At 36.8% G+C, this 26,013-nt stretch overlaps 1 protein-coding gene across 1 annotated transcript in view; it reads left to right on the top strand.

Annotated features, from left to right (window-relative positions):
• Positions 1-26,013, top strand: part of LOC136874458 (uncharacterized) — a 296,911-nt gene that overhangs the window by 126,821 nt on the left and 144,077 nt on the right. The window contains exons 13-16 of the mRNA XM_067148087.2: positions 1,701-1,922; positions 9,412-9,830; positions 17,990-18,125; positions 18,236-18,405. Of these exons, the coding sequence (XP_067004188.2) occupies positions 1,701-1,922; positions 9,412-9,830; positions 17,990-18,125; positions 18,236-18,405 (947 nt within the window). The remainder of the gene's footprint in view (positions 1-1,700; positions 1,923-9,411; positions 9,831-17,989; positions 18,126-18,235; positions 18,406-26,013) is intronic.

Here is a 26,013-nt window from a genome sequence, read left to right on the forward strand (position 1 = left end):
AAATAAAGTTCAGGCTTTCTCCAGTAGGGGAGTTTCAACTGGCGCAAAATTTGAATTAGCGGCGTGGAGGTGTACCGCCCGGTACAATTATTATTATTATTATTATTATTATCATCATCATCATCATCATCAAGGTTAGCTCTATGCCCAGTCACCTATGTATTCAGCAGAAGCCTAAGTTGTATTTCTCAATTTCATGACTTCTTGACAGGGAATCAAACCCACATTTTTCTGTGTGGATCAAGATACCTCAGCTAGACAGGTCCCTGTACAAAAACCATAACAAATAATCAAATGAATCCTCTCTAATCATAATTACATGATGCCATTGTTGATCACATAATCAGATTTAGTTCTCTAAATAGTGAGCTGATGATCGGTGCACACGACACCATAACATCAACAATCGCTAACATCTGTGATGATTTCTAGAGCTCTAACACAGTTATAAAGAACATCCTTATAGCTACCCTCAAAGGATCAATTCTGACACCAGTTTTGTTTTATTTTATTTCTACTTGTAGTCTAACGCCACACAAACACATCAAAGGTTTTCGGCAATGCAAGGACAGGGCTAGGATTGGGAAGGTAGTAGCCGTGGCTTTAATTAAGGTACTACCCAGCATTTTCCTCATGTAAAAATGGGAAACTATGGAAAACCATCTTCAGGGCTGCCTACGGTGGGATTAGAACCCACTATCTCCCGAATGCGATAACACAGCTACGCGACTTTAACTGCATGGTCAACTTGCTCAGTAAACCAGATTTACATTCCCTAGAACATGATATAAATTCGAGTGTGTTCTTTTCTCCATCTTATTGTGAATAAATCTATATACAGTACATCCACATACATATTTTTGGTGAGCTTCATCTTGCAAGGTACCCATAAAAAGAAAACATTGAACGTGTTTAAAAATTCCTACTAATATGATGATAAGTATCAGTTACTTAGAGCAGTCTTCAGTCAGTCCATGAGGAACCCTGGTGAAGGGAGTGGTAAAGGCTTTCATTATTTGGAACTTTGGAAGTAAGTAGGATTGGTTGGTTAACTTTCTTTCCCCAATTTTCCCTCTTCCCATGAATAGAACTGGTATTCATTCCTGTTCTCAGTGAACCCCAGGGTCATGTGTCACTCTAGAAGTAGTAATCTCATTTCTAAATTTCTTGTCTTCCTGACAGTGTATTAAATCCATGTCACTGGGCGAGTTGGCCGTGTGGTTAGCGGCGCGCGGCTGTGAGCTTGCATCCGGAAGATAGTGGGTTTGAATCCCACTGTCAGCAGCTCTGAAGATGGTTTCCCGTTGTTTCCCATTTTCACACCAGGCAAATGCTGGGGCTGTACCTTAATTAAGGCCACGGCCGCTTCCTTCCAACTCCTAGGTCTTTCCTATCCCATCGTCTCCATAAGACCTATCTGTGTCGGAGCGACTTAAAACAAATAGCAAAAAAAAAAAATCCATGTCCTCACAGGTGAACCAACACACCCTTTTTTAATTAAAATTATTTAGAAGTCTATTTTGTAGACTGTGCCTCAGATGTATTTAACATTCCCCTTCTTAACCTAATGATAAATAGGTAATAACACCATAATGCATTTAATATAATATAAATTCACTCTTAAAATCATTCAGAACTTGTTAATTTTTAATAAAAAATTTTAATAAGTTTGAGAGTAATGCAATATGTTATCTACTCAGTTTTCAGAGTTTTCGGACTACAACATTAATATCATTTGGGAGCTTAGACGAGGCTACAGGCTCTTCTCTCACACACTGCAATGGACATTTGGTGATACCATGTGGAAGACGTCTCAAATATATCGTCACCAGTATCTTGATCAGCATATAGACTTCCAGCTGTTGGGACTTCTGAGTTGCAAGAAGAAAGGAATAGATTATAAAGTTGATATAAAGCATCAGGTAATTATTATTACATTACATAAGGCAGGGACTCCCTTCTTTTGGAGAGTTGAAATAAGGGACATTTCCTAGATATATGAAATACTGGATGCATATTGTATAGGAAAGAGATAGAGACCAGTGACTTCTTCTTCTTCTTCTTCTTCTTCTTCTTCTTCTTCTTCTTCTTCTTATTATTATTATTATTATTATTATTATTATTATTATTATTATTATTATTATTATCCTTAAGACGCCATCACCACATGGAGGTTGGCGATCCACGTAGCCAGTTCTGATCTTGACAATGCAACATGAAAAGCTTCTTCTGATCTACATCTTAGAATAAGAATGTGTTGATAGAATACACATAAAGGAAAGAGAGTATCACACATATCTGTAATTTTTGGGGCATCAACAGACCTTCCTTCAAAAAGAGAACATCATACAAATACATAATTTTTGGACCATGTATATCCAAAAATTATCAATTTGTGTGATGTTCTCTCAGCTTTATGTGTGTGGTATCAACTGGTTTTAAATGGTAAATTATCTCCATCTGCTTTCTGGGCATATACCTGGATATATTCTACTCTTATGTATGTCCAACCCTTGTTCCATTTCTCTACAGGGTTGGGTATGAATTGAAATGAATCTTTGTTGCAATTTTTATGATGGATGCCCTTCCTGACATCAACCTATCAGAGGAGTCAATGAGACAAATGGCATATGTGATAGTAGGGTGATCAATAATACAAAAATTGTGAAATAGTGGAATTTGGAAAACTTGGCAAAAAATAAAATCACAGTATATTAACTGTAATGTCCAGCTAAATACATAGAGAGAGAGGAGCAAGAAAAGGAACACATAATCGGACAAACAAAATTACAGTTCAGTGTGGTAAGAGGGAGCACAGAAAGAAGAAACGAAGACAAACATAAAAACACAAAAGGACAAGGTCATTCTCCACATCTTCACAAACTGCCGTCTTCCAATTCCAGTTCTTTTCAGTACTAATATCCAGTTTCTTAACAGCATAGGGTCCCAAGAAATAATCCTTGCCAGATAGAGGATTTTATCCAAAACCAGTTAATTCCTCTGATTTCAGGACTGGATATTTGTGTTATCTCAACACTTTTGAGAGATGTATTGGAAAACTTTTCAATACTAATTGATATCCACTAAATTTAAATGGAATTCACAATGTCATTCATACTCAACCACCACTGATCTGCATTTAGGACAGTCACCCAGGTGGAAGATTCCCTATTGTGTATTACATGTTTTGCCCTTCTTCAAGGATATCTTCAGCTGCAATTGACGGCATGTCATAGCTAAAAATTCAAGTCTAAAATATATACAGTATTTAGAGATTAAAAATAAATGCAAGAACACACAACATTTAAGAAAGGAGAAAAACAATTGTCAATGTCTTTCTGTGTCTTGACACTCACCTTCCTTCATAAAAAGAATAAAATACAGAAATGATGCAGTGTATAGGTGAGATCCTTGCTGTCCTAAGATACAATGCAATGAAAATGTTTTTCCATAGAAAACAGATGTCAGCATTCATATTATAACTGTCAGTCCTGCTTTGTTATTAGTAGCAAACATGGAATATTTCACCAGAACTGATGGACTGGGGAACACATCTTAAAGAGAAAATATGTAAATAAATTTCTTTTTAATGGAAATATAGTAGAAGACTGTATCTGCGGAAACGTAGATGTATCCAGATCAGAACTTGAAGTTAAATTATAATTTATGTCGTTTGAGTATGTTTGTAACTCATGAATATGATGAAAATGCAACGGGAGATAGTACTCAAGTGGCATTCAGTGAATTAGGTTTGTTTTTTAATGGGATGTGATTGCTTGTTGATGAAATAATTATATTTCAAGCAGCATGAGAATTCAGCTATGGCTGCCTCTCCCCACCAGTCCTGCTCCCTCCTCCTTTAACCCTGCCTCCCCTCAAAAGAGACAGCTCTCAGCAGCCACTGAACAGTGATTGCTTGGAAATTAAGCAGACCCGGCCAACAGCTGGAAACTGCAGATGATGATGATGATGATGATGATGATGATGATGATGATGATGATGATGATGATGATTGGAAATTGATCCATGGTTTAGCTGTAGTATCTAAAATGAAAAGAAAAATGAGGATGCTGAAGAAATTAGGAAAATAGATGAGAAGTAGCACTCAAGAAAGGTGCATAAAAATATGATAACTTACTCCTTGCTGGCTCTTTCAGCTTGGCTCTGTTGAGCAAGTGAACTTGCATTGGACTGAATGCTGTTCAGTGGCTGCTGAGAGCTGTCTCTTTTGAGGGGAGGCAGGGTTAAAGGAGGAGGGAGCAGGACTGGTGGGGAGAGGCAGCCATAGCTGAATTCTCATGCTGCTTGAAATATAATTATTTCATCAACAAGGGTTTTTATTTTTTCTGAAACTTCTAGATGCATCTTCTAGATCAAGATGAATATAAATATTTTCATAAATATTGGGAAGAGTGCCTTATTTGTATATGCATGATAACAAGATCTTGATCAATAGAAGAGAAAGAATGGCCATAACCCCCCATGTGATCACTCATGGTGGAATATCTATTATGTTTTTTAGCATTAAAATGTTCTTGATATTTTAGTGGATATCAATTAGTATTGAAAGGTGGACCAATCCATCTCTTAAAACTGTAGTCTCAAGTCATATGTCAATACGGACCTAATTATGAAGTTTATTATGTGTAATAATGAATATCTCTTCATTTATACACAACACCATACCATACTGCCAACCATCATAGAAACACAGAATAGTTGAAAACTTATTTGACATCAAAAAGACAGAATACCAAACAAACCAGAGTGATGATGATATTGAAGTCAATGGTGAATACGGTTGACCTGTGTTATATGTATACTGTATCAAGGTGAGGAGCAGATTATATGTATAGGTTTATTATTATGTCATATAATTATTGAAATAATTTTCTTTATTTACAAAAATACGATTAAAGACAGTTTATTTCAGAGATATAAGTTAACATAAATTATACTGATAATTCTTTTAATATATCAGGTTTGCATCATTATTAATCAACATTGCTGATTTTGCATCCAATTTTAAAAGAATTCATCTAAAATATCATTTCTTTTACTAATGACTGTGCTAGTGTGATATAAGCAATTCTTAAATCTCCACTTACTTCAGTTTTAGTTTTATGTGGATTATTGTCCACTTTTCATATATATTTTACTTTCTTGTCAGCGTGTAACTTTTCCTCTTTCTGTTCTCCATGGCCGACTGACAGTAACGTACAATTTCTACTGGCAGAATCGCAGTTTTTATTACTCGATATCTAGATGTCAGCTGTCAGCATCATTTTAATGTGTCTCATTTAAATAACCTGCTTACATTAAAAAGGAAGCGTATTGTGTGTCCTGAACATGTGGCTGGTAATCTTTCTATTTTACATTTATGCCACGCAGTCACTTTCCATGATCTTCGCACAACCACTGTACTGCACCCCTACAATGTCTGAAGCTAAAGTTTCGCTGCCAACAATGCCAACTTTAATGATCGCATTTCTACTCACCTGTATTTCGGTAACATCAGGAAATTCATACTTCGACAGCATTATTTGAACTCTGTTACATGCGGATCAACTGTATTCCATGAACACGTGTCTGGCTCATATTCTTCCTCCTTTATTTAAAATCCACACTGTCACTTTCCATAACCTTCATTACACTATAGCACTGCATCCCTCCAAGATCTTCAGCTAAAACTCCACCACCAACAAAGTCAACTCTAGCAAAGAAAGGTAAAAATAAAGGAAAGTGAGGAATCCTTATTCACTAAGTGAGGCTCTTGCAGGAAATTTGAAAGCATGATAACTTGCTGTAACTTAGCCTTGGCTTTGATTGCAGTCATGTATAAGATTTTCAAAATTGAAAAAATCACATCTTTTGGCTCAGATTCCAAGTAAACTTGTAGCTTATTTGGTTGCTTGTAGGGAAGATAAAAGGATGGAGTCTGGCACAATTAACTATAATCAATTCCAGAATATTTACCACACATGCCTCACCAATCATGATCCCCTGCAAAGGGAGAACTTGTTCACAAGTAATTAGCATAAAACTCCCATTAAAGAAATACAGTTGTCGATGAGACAATTCCACGTAACAAACAAAAGAATCATCAGAGGGGAATATAAAGGGATCCATATACATCTTAAGACATCACCTCTACACTCCCTTTATATAGTTTTTGGATGGACACGCTTCACCTTACCCAATTTCACCTGCAGTATCGCCTGAAGATTTCCTTATATTCAATTTCTTTTTCTTTGAATCTGTTACAACAATAATATGTTTTATTTCAGTTTTGTGTTTTGCATTTTGTGATACTCTTTGTCATTCCTGGCAGCCTCACTTGTTTGAGAAAGAATAAAGTGATGATAATGCATCTAAATAATTCTACATTTTTATAGGCCATCTGACTGGGAAGCAGCCATCTTAAAAGCCAAGGTCTTTAACATGCTGTTGTCCCATGGGCCTTTTTTGTTGTTTGTTTGCTGAATGCTTCAGTTATGAAATTAGCTAACAACTATAGTATAAACAGGTGAAATATCCATTTTTCAATGTAATTAAGAAATGATAAATTATACCCCTGGAAGCAAGCATCTTACTAAGCTATGCAATTAGTCAAGAATCACAGTTGTACCCTGGGATGTTAAATGATTATTAAATTAACTTTTGATAATTATATTAATTTCCTGAACAGCAAGGGAGATATTTCAGTTATATATCACACTAACATAATACCAATACAAATGGTCCGTTATTGGACATTATAAATTTTCCAGCTAACTCCTTCCTGGTTGCCAGCATTTCGCCCTCGTGTGCTAGGTTGGGCTCATCATTTGGTACCTAGCACACCTACCAAGATGCTGGCTAGTGCATACCGTGGGGGCCACTGCGTAGACCACTTGCAGCCACTGGCAGTGCCAATGCACTATGAGAGACTTTGTCTCTTTACCAAAAATTGATGCCTGCTTGGCTATCAGATGATATAGATGTTGATTCCCATAGGGAATCTGGTCCGTTATTGGACATTATAATTTTCCAGCTAACTCATTCCTGGTTACCATTTATATTGGTATTATGAATTTACTCACTCCGGACAAATATTTCAGATTCCCTATGGGAATCAACATCTATATCATCTGATAGCCAAGCAGGCATCAATTTTTGGTAAAGAGACAAAGTCTCTCATAGTGCATTGGCACTGCCAGTGGCTCCAAGTAGTCTACGCAGTGGCCTCCACAGTATGCACTAGCCAGCGTCTTGGTAGGTGTGCTAGGGACTGTAAAGTGGGGTAACTTCAGCCATACAGGGTAACTTCAGCCACCGACGAATAGCAACACTTGTTTTCTCCTGCCTCCTATACTGAAAAAGATGAACCACTTGCAAAAACTGAAATGCACATACAATAGAATGCTCTATCAACACTCGGTACTCCAAAGAACTTTGGCGGGCTCATTGTTGAGTGAGACGATTTTTTTCACAGCCCCGACTATTGTCTTGTCTGGTAACAGCAAAAAACAAACTGTTTCCTAGCCCCAGCATTCGATTCTCCATTCCAGTGGTTTATGGGGTCAAAATGTAAGTATGTCTGGTAACTGATCAACACAATTTGATGCATTTTATTCAAATAGGTTTTTCAGGGATTAGTTTTGTGATAAAAGTTGTCCTTTTCCGGGGTAACTTCGGCCATGCCAAGAACATACAGAAAAACATTACGCAGCCGCGGGTATTGTAATTACAATCCTGTTTACTTCAAGAATGCTTTAGAAGAGATTAATAAAGGCACAATAACAATAAACAGGGAAGTTTATCCCGACAGGGAGGGGAAAGACGGTTCCCATTTTCAATGATAAATAGACGGATATCAGTTGACATGGATGATACACATTTAAGAAATTGATTGATGGCCCAGATATTTTCTAATTTAGAAGAAAGTGTATTATGAGGACAGTCTAAAAGATTGCTTCTTTTCCAACCTCCTTTTCTCTCCATACAAATCGGATTTATGATTTTCATACCTTTTATTTATTATCTTTTGTACCATTACAAATATTTATGCAATGCAACATGTAATTTATAATATCATACAATGCTTGTACGCTTAGGGTAAATAAAATAGTTTCTTCTTCGGGGAAAATGTGAATTGGGCCACTATACATCTGTTTCACTACAAATTGTTTTAATTTGTTTGTGATTGTTGATACTGGGCATTTTGCAGGTTTTTAAAAATATTCATGATGGCCAAAGTACACTACATCGAAGAAAACTTCATTTCTTGAGTTATTTTTATGGTAGCTGAAGTTACCCCAAAGCATGGGGTAACTCCGGCAACTCTTTCGATAATCATAATTCATTACTGAATAACAATTAGAATTATGTTCATATTTAAAAATGGTCCAACTCGTTGGCTGAATGGTCAGCATACTGGTCTTTGTTTCAGAGGGTCCGGGTTCGATTCCCGGCCGGGTCGGCGATTTTAACCTTCATTGGTTAATTCCAATGGCTCCAAGGGCTGGGTGTGTGTGGCGTATTCAACATTAGAAATCATCCTAGGTAGGGCCCTCATCTTCACAGACATACAGGTCGCCTAATAGGCCATCTACTAGAAAAAGACCTGCACCATGCCTCTCCGGAGGCCATACGCCATTATATATATTTAAAAATGAAGAACAAACATGGCAGAACTTATATTATATTTTTCAGAAAATTAGAGGGAATATTTCACATTTTAATTTTAAATACATTCGAGAGAGTAGCCGATGTTACCCCGTTTTACGTTACCAACAGATGAGCCCAACCTAGCACACGAGGGTGAAACGCTGGCAACCAGGAATGAGTTAGCTAGAAAATTTATAATGTCCAATAATGGACGATTTATATTGGTATTATGAATTTACTCATTCGGGATAAATATTTCAGATTCCCTATGGGAATCAACATCTATATCACACTAACATGACTAATCAGAGTGGCTGCATGTGTTAACGTGCTACGGCTATGGAGCCAAGCTCTGCATTCGGGAGACAAGTGAGTTTGAATGATTTTCTATAGTTTCCCATTTTTACATCCAGGCAAATGACAGGACAGTTCATATTCATGGGCCACAGTCAATTCCTTCCACCTCTGTACCCAATTTCATTTACCATCATTCATTTCATCTTCATTAGTTCCTCAACTGAAGTTGGCATCAGGAAGGGCATTTGGCTGTAAAAACATGCTGTATAAATTCACCTCACCTTATCCCCAACCCTGTATCAAGAAACAGGGATAAGAGATAGATATACAAAATGATTGGCAGTGAAATAGTTAATGACTTTACTGTAATAAAATTCAGTTATAATCTAGGCCTGTTGTTCATTATCAAAAGAATAGTTTAACTCAGGGATAAATTTAAAATGCATTATTTCTTTTCTTTCACAGACCACAGATGACAGTATTGAAAGTCATTCCATCATTCATTTGGGAACAGAACATAAATATATTGCAAGCTTTGAATATTTGCACAACACTAAACACAGACATACTCTAGCTGCAGAGCTGTCCTTCTCAGGATTCAATGCAACTGTAAGTGGAAGATTAGAGGAGTCTTTACCAAATACCTATGAATTTTATGTGGATGGATCGCTGAATATGAAGCAGAAACTGAGACTAAGTGGCTCATATGCAGATCAGAGCAATGAAATGCAACGGAATCACACTTTCCAGATAGAACTGACTGGTGCACTTAATGGAGAACTCTCAGGGGCTCTTGAAGTTTTAGGAGATTCTGTCAGACAATCGTTACAGATTTTAGCCTATGGGCAGAAGTTCCAAGAAGACATCGTCTACACATATGATGGGTAATTATTATGTTCCTACTTTCTAGTCATAGGATTTTTTGCTTTCACTCTTGGTATTTGTCTGAAATATAATTGCTTCAGATTCATTTAGAAAAGATTATTTTGAAATTTAAATTTAAGTTACATTCAATAACATGAATGCAAGAACATGACATTCATGTAATTTAGTTAGTGATTTTCCAGCCTTGTTAGCCAAGTTTCAAATCGTGACTGCTATGAGATGTAATTTTCACCTAAAAATTATGATTTCAAGTAGTTTCTGGTGTTCATAACAATTAGTGACACATGGAGATTTTCTCCAGATTGATTTTATTTAACATGGAACAGTATTTTCATCTTCACTGATGGACCTCCTCACCCCTATACCTTCCCCTTAATCTATTTGGAGTGGCTTTATCTAGTATTCGTCTAGACCGTGTTTCCTTTGTGCAAGTGAGGTGGCATTCCTTCGGTGACTGTCATCTCCTGAACGTTTATTCTGTGTGCAACCAATAAGAGCTATCGGAGTTTTAACTTGGTATGCGATCTTGTTTCATTTGTAGACTGTTAATATATCTGAATATATATATATCAGTATATCTACAAAAATTGTGGGCAAGCAACATTTAGACATCGTACAAGTGGTTTAAATTATTTTTCTATGAAACTATTCTGTTTTTTTCCTATCCAGATGAAAATTCCATGTGTCACCAATGTGGACTATTTTTCCATATTAAATATATTTATTTATTTGGTAAACCAAAACAGCGAGAAGCCGAATTACAGAGTTCCACAATGAAAAAAATAATATTTACAATGGAGTAGTATATAGCAAACATAAAAAATAAGTGGAAGAACAATGAGGAAAAATCATCTAATGATAAAAATACAGGAAAAAATTAAAAACTAACAAAATAACTGTGAAGACACAAATTAACAACAAAACATGAAGGCAAAAGAAACGAGGAAAATTAAAGATTGAACCTAAAAGGAAGGAGAAGATCTTATAGCTAGGCACACTAAGATAAATACAGATATAACACATAAGTTATGGTATAGTACAGTAAAAAATAAATAAATAGTACATTCTGTACAAAAGAAGGGACAGCAATGTGAAGAGAAAAAAGGAATATGAAGAAAATGGACTATGTTAAGTTAAGGAAGAAATGATTAAAGGAGGCATATGAAGTCCAAGTTCCTGTCAGAAGATAAAGAGTTAAGGAGGGTTGGTATGCAGATAAATAAAGTTCTTTGAACGAGAGAGAGGCGGGAATATGGAATATGAAGGGGTGGATTAATCCTGGTTTTGCAAGTTGGAACATGTAGGGAAAAGAAGGATGCAGGTTCAGGAGAACAAAATAAACTCTTAACAGCATTATATAGGAATCTAAGGTCAGCTACTTTCCTGCTACTAGATAACGGGCAAAGATTTAACTTATCCAGTATCTGATTACTGCTCAAGTTTCGACAATCAGATACTCTGGCTCTAACAATAGCACAGAAAAATGGCTGCACGCGGTCATTGTGATTCAGATTAGTGGATGAAGAGCTAGACCAAATGGGAGATGTAAATTCAGTAATAGGTAGGATGCAAGATACATAGTAGGCTCTGAGGGCGTGGATATCGGTGATGTCAGAAAATCTATACAACTAACTGAGAAGTGACATTGCTCGTGAGGTTATCTTTTGTATATAGTGGACAAATAACAATTTACTGTCAAACAACACTCCTAAGTCATTTTGTTCTATTAAAGTTGGGAACGGGTTACCGAGGAGGGAGTATTTTCTAGGAATAAAAGATTTACGAAGCGTGATTGAAGTAGAGGAACACTTGGTAGGATTAGGCTTAAGTCACCATGTGGAGCACCATTCAAAGAGTGAGTTAAGCCCACTCTGTAAGGAGTTTACGTCTGATAAAGAATCGATTTGTTTGAATATTTTACAGTCATCTGCAAATAGTAGAATTTCACACAAAATGGAGGATATATTACTAATGAGATCATCAATAAATAGAACAAAAAGAAGCAGACCTAGGACACTGCCCTGTGGGACACCAGAATGTACTGTAATAAGAGTCGAACTGAACCCATCAAGAACCACATGCTGAGTTCTGGTATTGAGGAAGCTCTGCAGCAGAGTTAGGAGGCAACCATGGATATTAAATGTTCTGAGAGTTTATAGAAAAGAAATGCGTGGTCTATGGTATCAAAAGCCTTTGTAATAGCAATATAGCACACGTCCAGCTGAGAACCGGCATTAAGAGCAGATGTTGCACGATTGAGAAGAACAGCCAGATTAGTTAAGCAGGAGCTACCAGGAAGAAAACCATGCAGCTGAGACGATATATAAGGAAGGGTGAAAGAAAGAAGATGCTGGTGGACAATCTTTTCACAGATGAGAGATAGGGTTGGTAATATAGAAATCGGATGATAGTTTCTGACATCATACCTCTTACCACTTTTAAAAACTAGAGTGATGTTAGCGATTTTCCAGTCGTCAGGAACGTAGCCGGCTAAGAAGTAACAGTTAAATATAACAGGATGGGCCAGAGTCGTAGCGGTATTCTTAAAGAAGACAGGACTGAGGCCATCGGGACCAGTAGGTTTATTTTCTGGCAGGGAGGAAAGTAAAGAATAGATTTCTGGCTCAGAGGTGGAAAGACTACTGAGACTATGAGAAGGAACAGAATAAATACACAGAAAATCTGGGAACTGAACAAGTGCAGCAAAATTAGATGCAAAGTAATTGTTGAAAGTTTCCAGTCTATTACTACCACTGGCTATATTATCACCCCAAGCCACTGTGTCTGGCACATGCTTTGTATTTTTCCTGCTGTTTATCAGAGACCAGAATTGTTTGCTATTACTTCTCACTCCTAGGCAGGCAGAGTTTATGTAGTCCAGGTAATCCCATTTTAGAAGCTGTTAATGGTGTCTGCGAAGGTCAGAAAAAGTTTTATAGCTGGCTTCAGAAGTAATGCTACATTTTGCTGACAAGGCTATATTCTCTCACCTCTGTTGTTCATCATTTACTTGGATCATCTATTGATAGGTACCAAAGTGACAGGGAGGGATTTAGTTAGGTTTGGGTTATGCCAATGACTTGGTCTTAATGGTAGACTGTGCTAAAAGTCTGTAACCTAATATCTTGAAACATGAAAATAGGTGCAATGAGTATAATATGAAAATTAGCTTTGCTGAACAGCAAAGGAAATATTTCACTTATAACCATTCTAACATAAATGACTGGAATGGCCGCGCATATTAATGAGCTCTGCATTCAGGAGACGAGTGGGTTCAAATGGTTTTCTCTGTGAATTTATTTTATTATTACAATTGTTACATTACTCATTTCTGTGGAGCAGAGAGGGGAAAGAAGCATGAGGGGGAAATTTCTGGACAAGGACTAATCATAATTTAAGTACAGCTAACAACACATTTGAAGTTTATTTTTCTTTCACTATTTTGAGCAAAATTAACAATAATTGCAGTTGGGAAGGTAGCTTCAGTTATTCAAAAAAAAAAAAAAAAAAGAGCTGAGCCATTTAGAGTTTACAGAGATTAATCCAGAAAATTCACACATGAGGTGCTCGTTAACCAGAAGAGTTTTTAGATGAGAGGATTTTTCTACCTCAACATTCACACGTGTTTTTAATATGTTAATCATGATCATTGTTTTTAATTCCACATATTTTTCAGTGTTTTTTTAATTTGTTTGCAACCTATATGTAACATTTTACTGGTCTAGAAAGCCAAGAATAACAGCCGAGAGGATTTGTCATGCTGACCACACGACACCTCATAATCTGCAGGCCTTCAGGTTGAGCAGCGGTTGCTTCATAGGCCAACACCCTCCAGGGCTGTAAAGCCATGGGGTTAGTTTATGTAACATTTTAGCTTCTACTGAAGATGTTCTTTAGATAGGCTGAAACATGAAATATTATCCCATCTAATATAGTAGGATTTTTGTATTTATAAAGTAGTAACATAATTATTCTGTCCAACTTCATGGCTAAATCGTTAGTGTCCTGGCCTTTGGTCACAGGGGCCCGGGTTCGATTCCCGGCAGGGTCGGGAATTTTAACCTTGATTGGTTAATTTTGCTGGCACGGGGGCTGGGTGCATGTGTCTTCTTCAACGTTGTTTCATCCTCATCGTGATGCACAGGTCACCTACGGGCTTAAAATCAAAAGAGCTGCATCTGGCGAGCCGAACTACTCCTTGAACACTCCCGGCACTAAAAGCCATACGCCATTTCATAATTATGCTAGCATGACTAGACAAGGATTACAACTCCACCAAATCCCAAATGACACAAGGTAGCCCTATCAGTCCCAAAATGACTGAGATGGGTTGAAAATGATGGTGATACTGCATTTAGTCATATACCACAACACTGTACCACAAGATAAGTCTCTCCTCTATGGCAAAAAGCAAGGAGGTGATTCAGAAGGTGATAATAAAGATAATAAAGCCAAGATGAATAGTCCAACTCATTGCCATTTCTGTGTTATAACTGCATGCTGCTAAGACAGCAATTGTGCATCCAGGCGTGCACTTGATGATACTACAGCAACATTCAGTCCTTAGTAACACTCATAACATATAAGTATAAGTGTGAATAGTGTACAAGACCTTTTCACACTGCAATTTGCGGGCAGACTGGTCACGAGTGTACCTTATGTGACAAAGTCTATGTTGGGCCAGGTGAGAAACAATATAGCAGTAGCTTCCGCAGTAGTTAACGTTAAGTAGACCTGTTTTGCTGATTAGAGGCAACACAACGTGATCTGCGTTCTCCTCCAACTGTGGTAAACTGTAATTAATAAACAGTTGTAGTTTATTGGGCCATACTCCTTGGCTTACTAGCCTTTTCATTGCCTGAGTCACCTCCCTGCATTTTTCCATAGAGGGGAGACTCATCCTGAATGGAGAAAAGGAATACTTTGATATTTAGGAATGTTTGGTAGAGCCTGAACTATGAATTCAGTCAGTTATAATACAAATTGGGGATAGAGAGGAAAAGTAGCACTTTACCCAGTACGAATAGATTTGTTAAGGTAAAAACTAACTAACAAACACAGAGAAGTAGTTATATTTTTTAATGAATTCAAGTCATTCAGATTGATGAAGGAGTGAATGGTAAAGTTTTCTACTATTTGTAGCACAATACACATCCAGCCTTACTCTCAAGAAGTCTATTGTAGGCTGAGTGAACTCCAAGGCCATGTGCATCTCCGCAAGTGAAAGTCTTGTTTCTCAGTTTCCTGACCGGTGATCAAATCCATCTCCTTCTGAGTAAACAAGTACACTTCTATTATCTTGAACAGGAAGTCTTATCACATTTTCCAAAATATTAGTACATTCTTGTTGGAGAGGAAATTGTAGTGTAGTGTCTGCATGCTACATGGGTGACTGTTGCTTTGCACCCACTCTCTGAATTTGTCTTTTGTTGCACATGTAACTTTCCATTCATGAAAGCACACTCATTGTCACCAGTTTCTTAACACCCTTACTTTCTGCTATGTTGATGACCAGCCCTCATTTTCATCAATATTACTTTTAAGAACAGTAATTACTACTTCAGTTGTGTTGAATATTCCTTCGTAGAAAACTTATCGGTCCATTGAGATCTCAAATAACCCATGCCTTGATTAACTGTTCTTCATATTTTAATAGATGTATGGAAATTAATTATTCTGTACTGAAGTCTACTTCGGCTGTCAGTAATTCCACTCGTGTTAAATTATTGGAAGTATCACATACTTTAGCAAACCCTTACTGAAATATCTTGTATAGTGTTGAGAAAGAAATGTTGCAAAGCTCATTAAATGGCTTAGGTATATAACAGTTACTGTATCATCTGCCGATTCTAATCAGAAACCTTCATCATCTTCTTCTCCTCACAGAGGGCTGGTGACTCTTGTATTATGGTTGCCATTTATTGGATGTTGGGCCAGTGTCGGTGATTTCAGGGTAATCTTCTCTGCCCATGTCCATGTTTTCCTTCTGTCTTTTCCTCTATGATCAGTTGTATAAGGTTTTATTTATATATGTCCAAAATAGGCATTTTTCTTGTTAGGTTTAAGACTTCAAATGATTTTTCAGAGGATCTTCAACATTTTGTCTACATCCACATTACCCTCTTCCCACACAGATCTGTCACAGTGTGTTCCTTTTCATGTTCTTATCTCTCTGTATATGATTTGATATTTGTTGTTCTTTACAAACTACTTGTATTGACCCTTTGGGATCCTGTTCTCCTTCTTTGTTTATCCTATGTTCCCAGTCCTTCACTTCTGTATTCATCTTTGTCTTGTGCCTCTCCCCTTTTGCCATTCTTATCCAGCATTCTTCTTGTCCTACATTTCTTGCATCAGAACTGGAGATCTGTTAGGATGCCTCCACAATTAATATACGGTAGGTAGCCATCTTTCTCGTAAAGTTGGGAAGCAGTAATGAGCGTGTTAGTAGTTGAGAACAGGTGCAAGTGAAGGATCTGAGATCCTCAATTGTGCTGAAAGTTGAAGGGCTAAAAGGCACAGAAAGGTTTCAAATTGTGAGTCTTGGCTAGCTCTATCAAACTAAAATAAAAACAGTTTTTGAAAATCACTGCCAACCTAAATGCAGTTCCAGATAAACAGCCTAAAATTGCTTGTTTCTTTACTCATCTTCATTTTGATTCAAATCCTAGACACTTTAACTTATTTACATAATTCTTTCTGTAATGTGTTCTATGGTTCAATACCCTCAAGTGTTTTATTTTTTACTTTTTTGAAAAATGTCCACACGGAATGTAGTTGTAAGGGCTCAAGTGAAACTCTGCATTGACTCACATTAGCGCTCACTGTGGTAGAAAAAGGCAAACTGCTAATCTAATCAACCGGATAATGATGATTAAGGAAAGGATTGTAATTTTTAGGAATAAATAAAGAATATATTCTCATACTTTATTATGTTTTATTTACCTACACTTCGTAGCTCATGTCCCTAGGATGTTTTCAACATTGAGTTGCTTGCCTGAAGGACTAGAACTGTCGATTTGTGAATGACAATGAGATTTTACCCTTGAATGAGTTAGACATCATTGTTGAAAAAGACAGTATCTCTATTGCCCAAGGAATTCCAGGCTAGTTTTTTGTGTGGGATAGGATTGAGGATGAGATAGGAAAAGAAGTTGAATGGTAACAGTCATGAGCTTTCATAAAGGTACCATTCAGGCCTAGATTTGAAGGAAGAAAGAAAGAAAGAAAGAAAGAAAGAAAGAAAGAAAGAAATTATGGAAATACTTTTAAAAGGCAGCTAATGAAGTTAAGCATCTCTAATAAACTTAGCTCCAAGGATACAGTGCTATACCTGACGTCAAACTCATCGGTGAAGTTAATGAGATGAAATGAATGACATGGCAAGTTGGCCATGTGGTTAGGGGTGCGCAACTGTTAGCTTGCATCCAGGAGATAGTGGGTTCAATCCCCACTGTTGGCATCCCTGAAGGTGGATTTCTGTGGTTTCTCATTTTCACACCAAGCAAATGCTGGGGCTGTACCTTAATTAAGGCCACGTTCGCTTCTTTCCCACTCCTAGGCTTTTCCCCTTCGTTGCCATAAGACCTATCTATGTCAGTGCCACATAAAACAAATTGTTGTAAATAATAATAGTAATAAAAATGTGGTACTAATCAAGATACTGATAATAATAATTTATTAATTTTTTAATATTATTACTTTTTTCGCTAGTGGCTTTATGTCACACTTACACAGATAGATCTTATGGTGATGATAGGATAGGAAAGGCCTAGGAACTGGAAGGAAGCGGCCATGGCCTTAATTAAGGTACAGTCTCAGCATTTGCCTGGTGTGAAAATGGGTAACCACAGAAAACCATCTTCAGGGCTGCCGACAGTGGTGTTTGAACCCTCTATCTCCCGGATGCAAGTTCACAGTCGCGCGCCCCTAACTGCTCGGCCAACTCGTCCGGTATTATTATTATTATTATTATTATTATTATTATTATTATTATTATTATTATTATTATTATTATTATTATTATTACCCCACTTCTTATAGTTTGTACTTCCCCTGCAATAAGAACCATTCCTGAAAATCTCTATAAAAACCACCTCTGTAAATAATGAAACTCCATGTTTAGAAAGTGAAATAACAAGATTTTAACTTCTTACAGCCATCATAACTTTGATGTTATGGTCCACCTAGCTGATAAGACATACAAAGGGACTGTCAGTATAAGTGATACCAATCAAGAGAAGGGAGTGTCAATTACTCTGGACTTCACAACAAAGCTTACCTTTTCTGGAAAGGTAATATAATTATGGCACACTTGTTGCTGAATATGATTATTAATGATTAGTATTAAAGAGTTGCCTTATGCTATAATGATTAAATATTTAATATCTATTTTCTGTTGCAGATTACAAGTCATAATGGAGAAGATTTTGACACTATTAAGCTTGAACTAACATGGAACAGAATTAAATATCCTAATAATAGGATATATCTTATTGCAGAATCTCTAGAGAAGAAAAGCAGATTTAGTTTAGAATTTCCAGGGCAACACGTAACTGGAGAACTCATTAGTCAGTAAGTACTTATCTACATAAATAAAATTAAAATTTTGTCTGTATATTTCAAATTTTTGCCTCCTACTTTGTTTTTATCTCAGATTAGGTATGGCACACAGAAGTCAGAAGTAGGGTCAGTTCAACTATTGCCTGTTTATTGGTTTGTTTGTTATGGCATCACAGGAAAACAGCTTAATAGAATTTCTAAAAACATGAAATTTAAGTTCAGAGTTACCTGGCTGTGCACTAAGGTATATGTTGTTTAATTAGTACACAGTGGAATGGGAACATTAAGGAACCTGAACAGGAAATGTCACTTTTCTCCATTAATATTAGCTACCAAAAACACTAGCCAGCCAGCCAGTGTAGGGGTAACATGCCTGTCTCTTACCCAGAGACCCCAGGTACGATTCCCAGCCAGGTCAGGGATTTTTACCTGCATCTGAGGGCTGGTTCGAGGTCCACTCAATGCCTATGTGATTACAATTGAGGAGCTATCTGATTGTAAAACAGCAGTCGCGGTCTAGAAAGCCAAGAATAACAGCCGAGAGGGTCCGTCGTGCTAACCACACCACACCTCGCAATCTGTAAGCCTTCGGGCTGAGCAGCGGTCGCTTGATAGGCTGTAGTCCTTCGAGGCTATTGTGCCATAGGGTTTTGGGAGTATACCAAAAACCTATAAAGTATGCAAAATATAATTTCTGATTATGTATATTCCTTATGCTTCCCCTGTATGAAAAATAATATTAGAGATAATTCACAATTAACCTTTTTCAAGGACATCCAAATATTTTTGCAAATAATTCTTTAACCTAAATTTGGTGCTTAACAGTAAGTGGAGAAACTGAAATTTCTGTTATTTTTAAAATACCATAAATACATGTTTACTCTATGAGCTGTGATAAGAGAGATTTTCAGTAACTTAGAATTGTATTGCCTAGTCCAGCATCAATGGGCATTGCTGTTTGTGTGTCCAACCCTTATCCCATTTCTCTATGGGGTTGGGTATGAAGTGAGATGAATCTTAATAGTGAGTTTTTACGATTGGATACCGTTCCTGACGTCAAACTCATCGGTGAAGTTAATGAGATGAAATGAATGACATGCTATAAAGGGAGAGGGAAAAAAATACTGGTGCTGGCATGTAACCTACACTTGTTGAATAGCAAAAAGTAGTCTGCTCACAGCTTAATGTCCTCATGTGATGAATGAATCGTCATCAACAGCTTCATATACCTTTACTCCATGTTGGATCTACCTGCCATTTTAACCCCATAGGGATGGAATATTTCACACACACACACACACACATGCGCGCGCGCGCGCACGCATTTATATATATACATATATGTATAGAGAGAGAGAGAGAGAGAGAGGGGGGGGGGGGCAACCATTATATGAATTTCAATTTTGTACATCAAACAGTTTTGGAGGAATTAATTTTTTTTTTCTGGAGCTAACTCCACATTTAAATCCCTTAGGGGTGAAATGTATTACAATATTTCATGTTTACTATATAAGGCAAAGGGCAACCATCATGTGAAATTACAATGTGCAACAAACTATTTTAGAGGAATTAATATTTTTGTTTTCAGGACTTAAACCCTGAGGGGTGAAAATCTTATCAAACCTTGTCTTATTTAAAATCTGGGATGTAGAGTCAACCATCAAATGAAATTTCAACATTGTGCATCAAATGGTTTCTAAGGGATGAATATTACTGTTTTTGGAGCTAACATGCATTTAAACCCTCGGGAGTTAGACATTTTATAATATTTCATACTTAACATTCAGGACATAAAACATCAAATAGTTTCAAAGAAATTTTTTTTTTTCACTGAAGAGTGGAATGTTTTCAGATATTTCATGTTTAGCATCTAGGATATATAGAAAAAGTGACCATCATATAAAATTTTGACTTTCTGCATCAAATGATTTTGGAGATATGAATATTTTTGTTTTTGGGTCTTAACCCCAAGAGAGGTGAAATGTTTTAATATGTGGCCTTATTTAATATCTAGGATACAGAAGCATCCATCAAGTGAAGTTTGAACTTTGTACATCAATCAGTTTTGGAGAAATGTAATATTCTTTCTTTTGGTTCTAACGCCCATTAAAACCCCTTAGAGGTAGAATGTTTTAAGACCATTTCTAAGATGTATAAGGGCAACCATCAATGTGGAATTTCAAGTTTGTAAGTCAAATGGCTTTCTTTGTCTTATCTGATGTCTTGGACATAAAAGAGCAACCATTACATGACATTTCAACTTTTAATGATGAATGATTTCAGAGGAATGAATATTGTTTTTCTCAGGTTTTAACCCATTTCCTCCTCTTAGGGGTGGAATTTTTCCAAATACTTTCTTAGTGAGTACCTAACACATAAGGGCAACTATCGTGCGAAATTTGAAATTATCGTATGAGAGGGAGTTTCGGAGATAGATATATATAGATGGCTTCTAATATTAGGGCTTTCTCTCAGCAATTGTCATGGACAAGTTATTGTTGTTTGAATCATCAGTATATAGACTGGTTTGATACAGCTCTCCATGCCACCCTGTCCTGTGCTAACTTTTCATTTCTACATAACTGCTACATACCATATCTGCTCTAATCTGCTTGCCATATTCGTACCTTGGTCTACCCCTACCATTCTAACCACCTACACTTCACTCATAAACCAACTGTACAAGACCTGGGTGTCTTAAGATGTGCCCTATCATTCTATCTCTTCTTCTGGTCAAATTTAGCCAAATCGATCTCCTCTCACCAGTTCGATTCAGTATCCCTTCATTCGTGATACTACCTACTCATCTCACCTTCAGCATTCTTCTGTAACACCACATTTCAGAAGCTTCTATTCTCTTTCTTTCAGAGTTAGTTACGTCCATGTTTCACTTCCATACAATGCCATGCTCCAGACGAAAGTCTTCAAAACACCTTTCTAATTCTTATATCAATGTTCGAGGTGAACAAACTTCTTTTCTTAAGAAAGGCCTTCCTTGCTTGTGCTAGTCTGCATTTTATGTCCTCCTTACTTCTGCCATCATTAGTTATTTTACTACCCAAGTAACAATATTCATCTACTTCCTTTAAGACTTAATTTCGTACTCTAATATTTCCTGCATCACCTGTCTTCATTTGATTGCACTGTATTACTTTTGTTTTGGACTTATTTATTTTTATCTTGTACTCCTTACCCAATACTTCATCCATACCATTCAGCAACTTCTTGAGATCATTTGCAGAGTCAGATAAAATAACAATATCATCGGCAAATCTCAGGGTTTTGATTTCCTCTCCTTGAACTTTGATACCGTTTCCAAATTCCTCTTTGATTCCTTTATTGCTTGTTCTATGTAAACATTGAAAAGGAGAGGGGACAAACTGCAGCCTTGCATCACTTCTTTCTGGATTGCTGTCTCTTTTTCAAAGCCCTCGATTCTTATCACTGCAGACTTGTCTTTCCATTCTTCTGTAAATAATATGTGTTAAAATTTTGCAGGCATGAAATTCTAGACTAATGATGCGGTAGTTTTCACACTTGTCAGCACTGGCCTTCTTGGCAATAGGTATAACAACATTCTGCCAAAAATCAGATGACACTTCTCCTATACATCTTACACACTAAATGGAATAACCTCTCCTTGATGGTTTTTCCTAAGGCAGTCAGGATTTCTGAGGGTATGTCATCAATTCCCGGTGCCTTGTTCTCTCAAAGCTCTGTCGAATTCTGACCTCAAAATAGGGTCTCCCATGTCATCAGCATCAACAGCCTCTTCTTGTTCCAGAACACTATCATCTACTTCTTTACCTCGATACAACTGTTGGATATATTCCTGCCATCTTTCTGACTTGTCTTCTTTCCCTAGAAGTGGTTTTCCATCTGAGCTTTTAATATTCATACACCTACTTTCCCTTTCTCCAAAGGTTTCCTTGATTGTCCTGTATGCAGCATCTACCTTTCCTAGGGCCATATAACCTTCAACATCCCTGCACGTCTCTTTCAGCCATTCTTCCTTAGCTGTCCTGCACTTTCTATCTATATTCTTTATTCACCTGTATTCTTTTCTGCCCTCCTCAATTTTTACAACCTTGTACTTTTGCCGTTCGTCGGTCTGGTCTAGTATCTCTTGAGTTATCCATTGTTTCTTAGGTGATCTTTCCTTTCTTCCTAACTTTTCTTCAGCAGCCTTACTAATCTCATTCTTCATGACTGTCCATTCTTCCTCTACTGTGTTTCCTTCAGCCTTTTCATTTAATCCCTGTTCCTTGAAACAATCCCTCACACTATTTTCTTTCAACTTGTCTAGATCCCATCTTCTTGCATTCCTTTCTCTCTTCCATTTTTTCAACTTCAGATGGCATTTCATGACCAACAGGTTGTGGTTTCAGTCCACGTCTGCTCCTGGGAAAGTCCTGCAATCCAACGCCTGGTTTGTTAATCTCTACCTAATCATAATGAAGTCTATTTCATACCTTCCAGTGTCTCCAGGCCTCGTCCATGTATACAGCCATCATTTGTGGTGTTTGAACCAAATGTTAGCCAGGACTAAATTGTGATCGGTGCAGACAAGTATTTACCTCAACAATCTGAGTACTGCTCTGGCAAGGACTATATGGTGGATAAGGCTTCCCCATCTGTCATTGTAATGTCTTTTGTCTTAGATTAGAAGGAACTGGTTCTGATTCAGTCTGGGGGTATTTGAAGATGCTCAAATACCTCAGTCCCATGTCAGTAGATTCATGAACATGTAAAAGAATTCACAAGGGACAAAATTCTAGCACCAAGGCATCTCTAAAAACCATAAAAGTAGTTAGTGGAACATAAAACCATTATTTAAAAAAAAGGAAGCACCTGGTTTTGCTTCTCCTCAAGTAATGATATCTTGCCAGTCACTAGGGAATGCAGTATGTGACTTAAAGTAACTTTGAAGACGATGAGCTTGAAAATTTCTTTTTACAAATTGTTTGTTTACAGTAAATGAAGCAATTTGTGTTTCTACATTTCTCAAAGAAACTAATAGCTATCACTAAGGAAAATCTGCTGTAATCTTAAACTGACTGTCTGAAATGGAATTTGTAACCGTAGTAATTCGAGCGCGTACATAAATAATAATAATAATAATAATAATAATAATAATAATAATAATAATAATAATAATAATAATAATAATAATAATAATAATAATACCAGTAGTAAATAAGATAATACTTAATAATATGAATAAGGAGGTAGAAATATGACGCAGTGGCAGTGAACTCACACCAAAACAGGGAACACTTACAGGCCTAAAAATGACAACTAAGACAGGATAGTGGAACGTGCTGGGATGCCCTATCTATGAGGTCCATGGGAACGTATGACGTTATGGGGGAGAAAAGACTTACAAGAAACACCCTCTAGCTCAACTATATTAAAAATGACAAGAAAGTATTACAAAATACAGTTCCAGGACACGAAAACAAGACATACTTAAATAACTTAACATAAAATTTGATTTAACAATGAAGGTGATGCTACATTAAAGGTATAGTTTAAAGTGAAAGTATTTAATGGATGAAAGAATTGAAACCACGGCAATTGGAACCTAGGGTAAACTTGGACACATTAAATTAAACCTTTAAAATGACATTAAGCAAAGAAGTAATGAAACGCAAAAGGAATTAAACTAAATGAAACGAAACCAGAAAACATTGAGAATAACATTGCAAAAACACTGAAATAACACTTACCGCAGAAAGATGGAGCTCCCGAGGGTAGTAGCCCTCGAGCGCGAACGCTCGCTTGGGCGGTCGGATGGAAATTGACGCCGAGCTCACGCATCATTTTTCGAAGCCGGCCACAAGGCCGGAAATGGCCCGATTACAATCAACCAATAAGATCAAACTTACCCTAGATTCCTGGACCTTTTTGCCAATAGGAAATCTTGTGACCATATATGGTCATTTTAACATCGTTAGCAATTGCACAAGTTCTGGAACATTACAATTACAACACCAAAATTTCATCATTGGAAACCACACGTGTGGTACAGGGTGACTCAATTTAAATAACCTTTTACATTTTTAAATCACATTACAAACATCAAATCAACCTTTGGACAAGTTACACCCTTGCTGACATTAATTTAAATTATAAATTACATAAAATTTACATTAAAAAAATCACTTCGAAAACAATTCTCGTATCTTGCAATGTTCCTTTACAGTTCCATATTATCGTGAAAACAATTCTCGTATCTTGCAATGTTCATTTACAGTTCCATATTATCGTGATGTTTCCATATTTAAAAAAATTTACAAACATATTTCAGTTACACAAAAACTTTAAAATTTATATTTCTAAACACACTGTAGTTCCAATTCTCCGTCCCACCGACTGGTGACATTCTCCTCCTCCCAAAGTCGAGCTCAGCTCGACAAAAAAAATTTTTTACCCAAAATAACCAAATTTAAATGAACTTAAAATGGGAGGCTTAATGGAGATTTGAAGATTCTCTCAACACCACAAATTGCACCACAGCACCTTTTTATCTCCGTTCTCTTCAGGAACGTCCTTACAGGCAAAAACCAGTAGAGCGTTGGTATCGCTGTCAAACGAAGTCGCTGACCATGGCCGTTGCCAATGTCTCCATCCCTATTGCAGTCCAACCATTGCTCACTTACAGCCTCAGCACAGCCCACCCAACTTAGTGAACAGGTCCATAACTGGCGAAGGTAGGTGGCACAGCACTGACTACTGCCACTATTAAACAACTTTCCATTCCACCATCAGACATTAGTGGCCAATAGGTGCATTGCAGACTCCAAATAGATATCCTAGGTCGAAAAGTCAGTGGCATAGCAGTAACTGGAACATAAACATACGCAGCAGAAATTTTGAACTGAAGAACTTAGGCCACTGGCCTGAACTATTGATGACTTTAAAAGGAGCCTTGAGTTTCGAGGGTGTTTTTTTTTTGGTGTTTTTTCATTAATAATTACAAGCCTCCTTAGGGGGATTCCCTCTCATGTTTCTGGAAAACCCCAGCCCTCCTGGCAAGTGCTATTTCAGAATTTCAAAATTTAGGAAAATTAAAAAAACTAAAAGAAAATTTGCCAGAGTTTACCCTAGTGCCAAAAACATTATAAAATCCCTAACTAATCATGAATAAACTTCTAAACTTACCCCAACAGTCATTACATTAAATTATATCTAACATGATTATAAATAACCCTTCCCATTACAACTAACATGACTTAACTAAATTATTAACTACAGAACCCGTAAAATGGTACGCACCAATTAATTAAAATTTGCTTACAACTAATTCCTTATAACTACCAAATTAAGTTACCGTGTGCATTCTTAATCACCCAACATTAAGGAACAGAACGAAACAAATAAAAGGAAGAATTTAGAATGTTACAAGGGAACTCAAAACCGAGAAATAATTAATTACATTAGCTTGCAACCACTTTCAATGAATTGAGGTTAGTAAGTCACTATTTATTACCATGTCATGTACTCATGAAATTTTTACATAGATAAACTCACATTACGTATTACATGTCACACCAGTCAAATTAAGGCGCAATAAAGCCAGGAATACCAAATGAAAATCATATTACTTTATCAGCAGGA

This window comes from Anabrus simplex, chromosome 5, assembly GCF_040414725.1.
Source record: "Anabrus simplex isolate iqAnaSimp1 chromosome 5, ASM4041472v1, whole genome shotgun sequence".
NCBI lineage: Eukaryota > Metazoa > Arthropoda > Insecta > Orthoptera > Tettigoniidae > Anabrus > Anabrus simplex.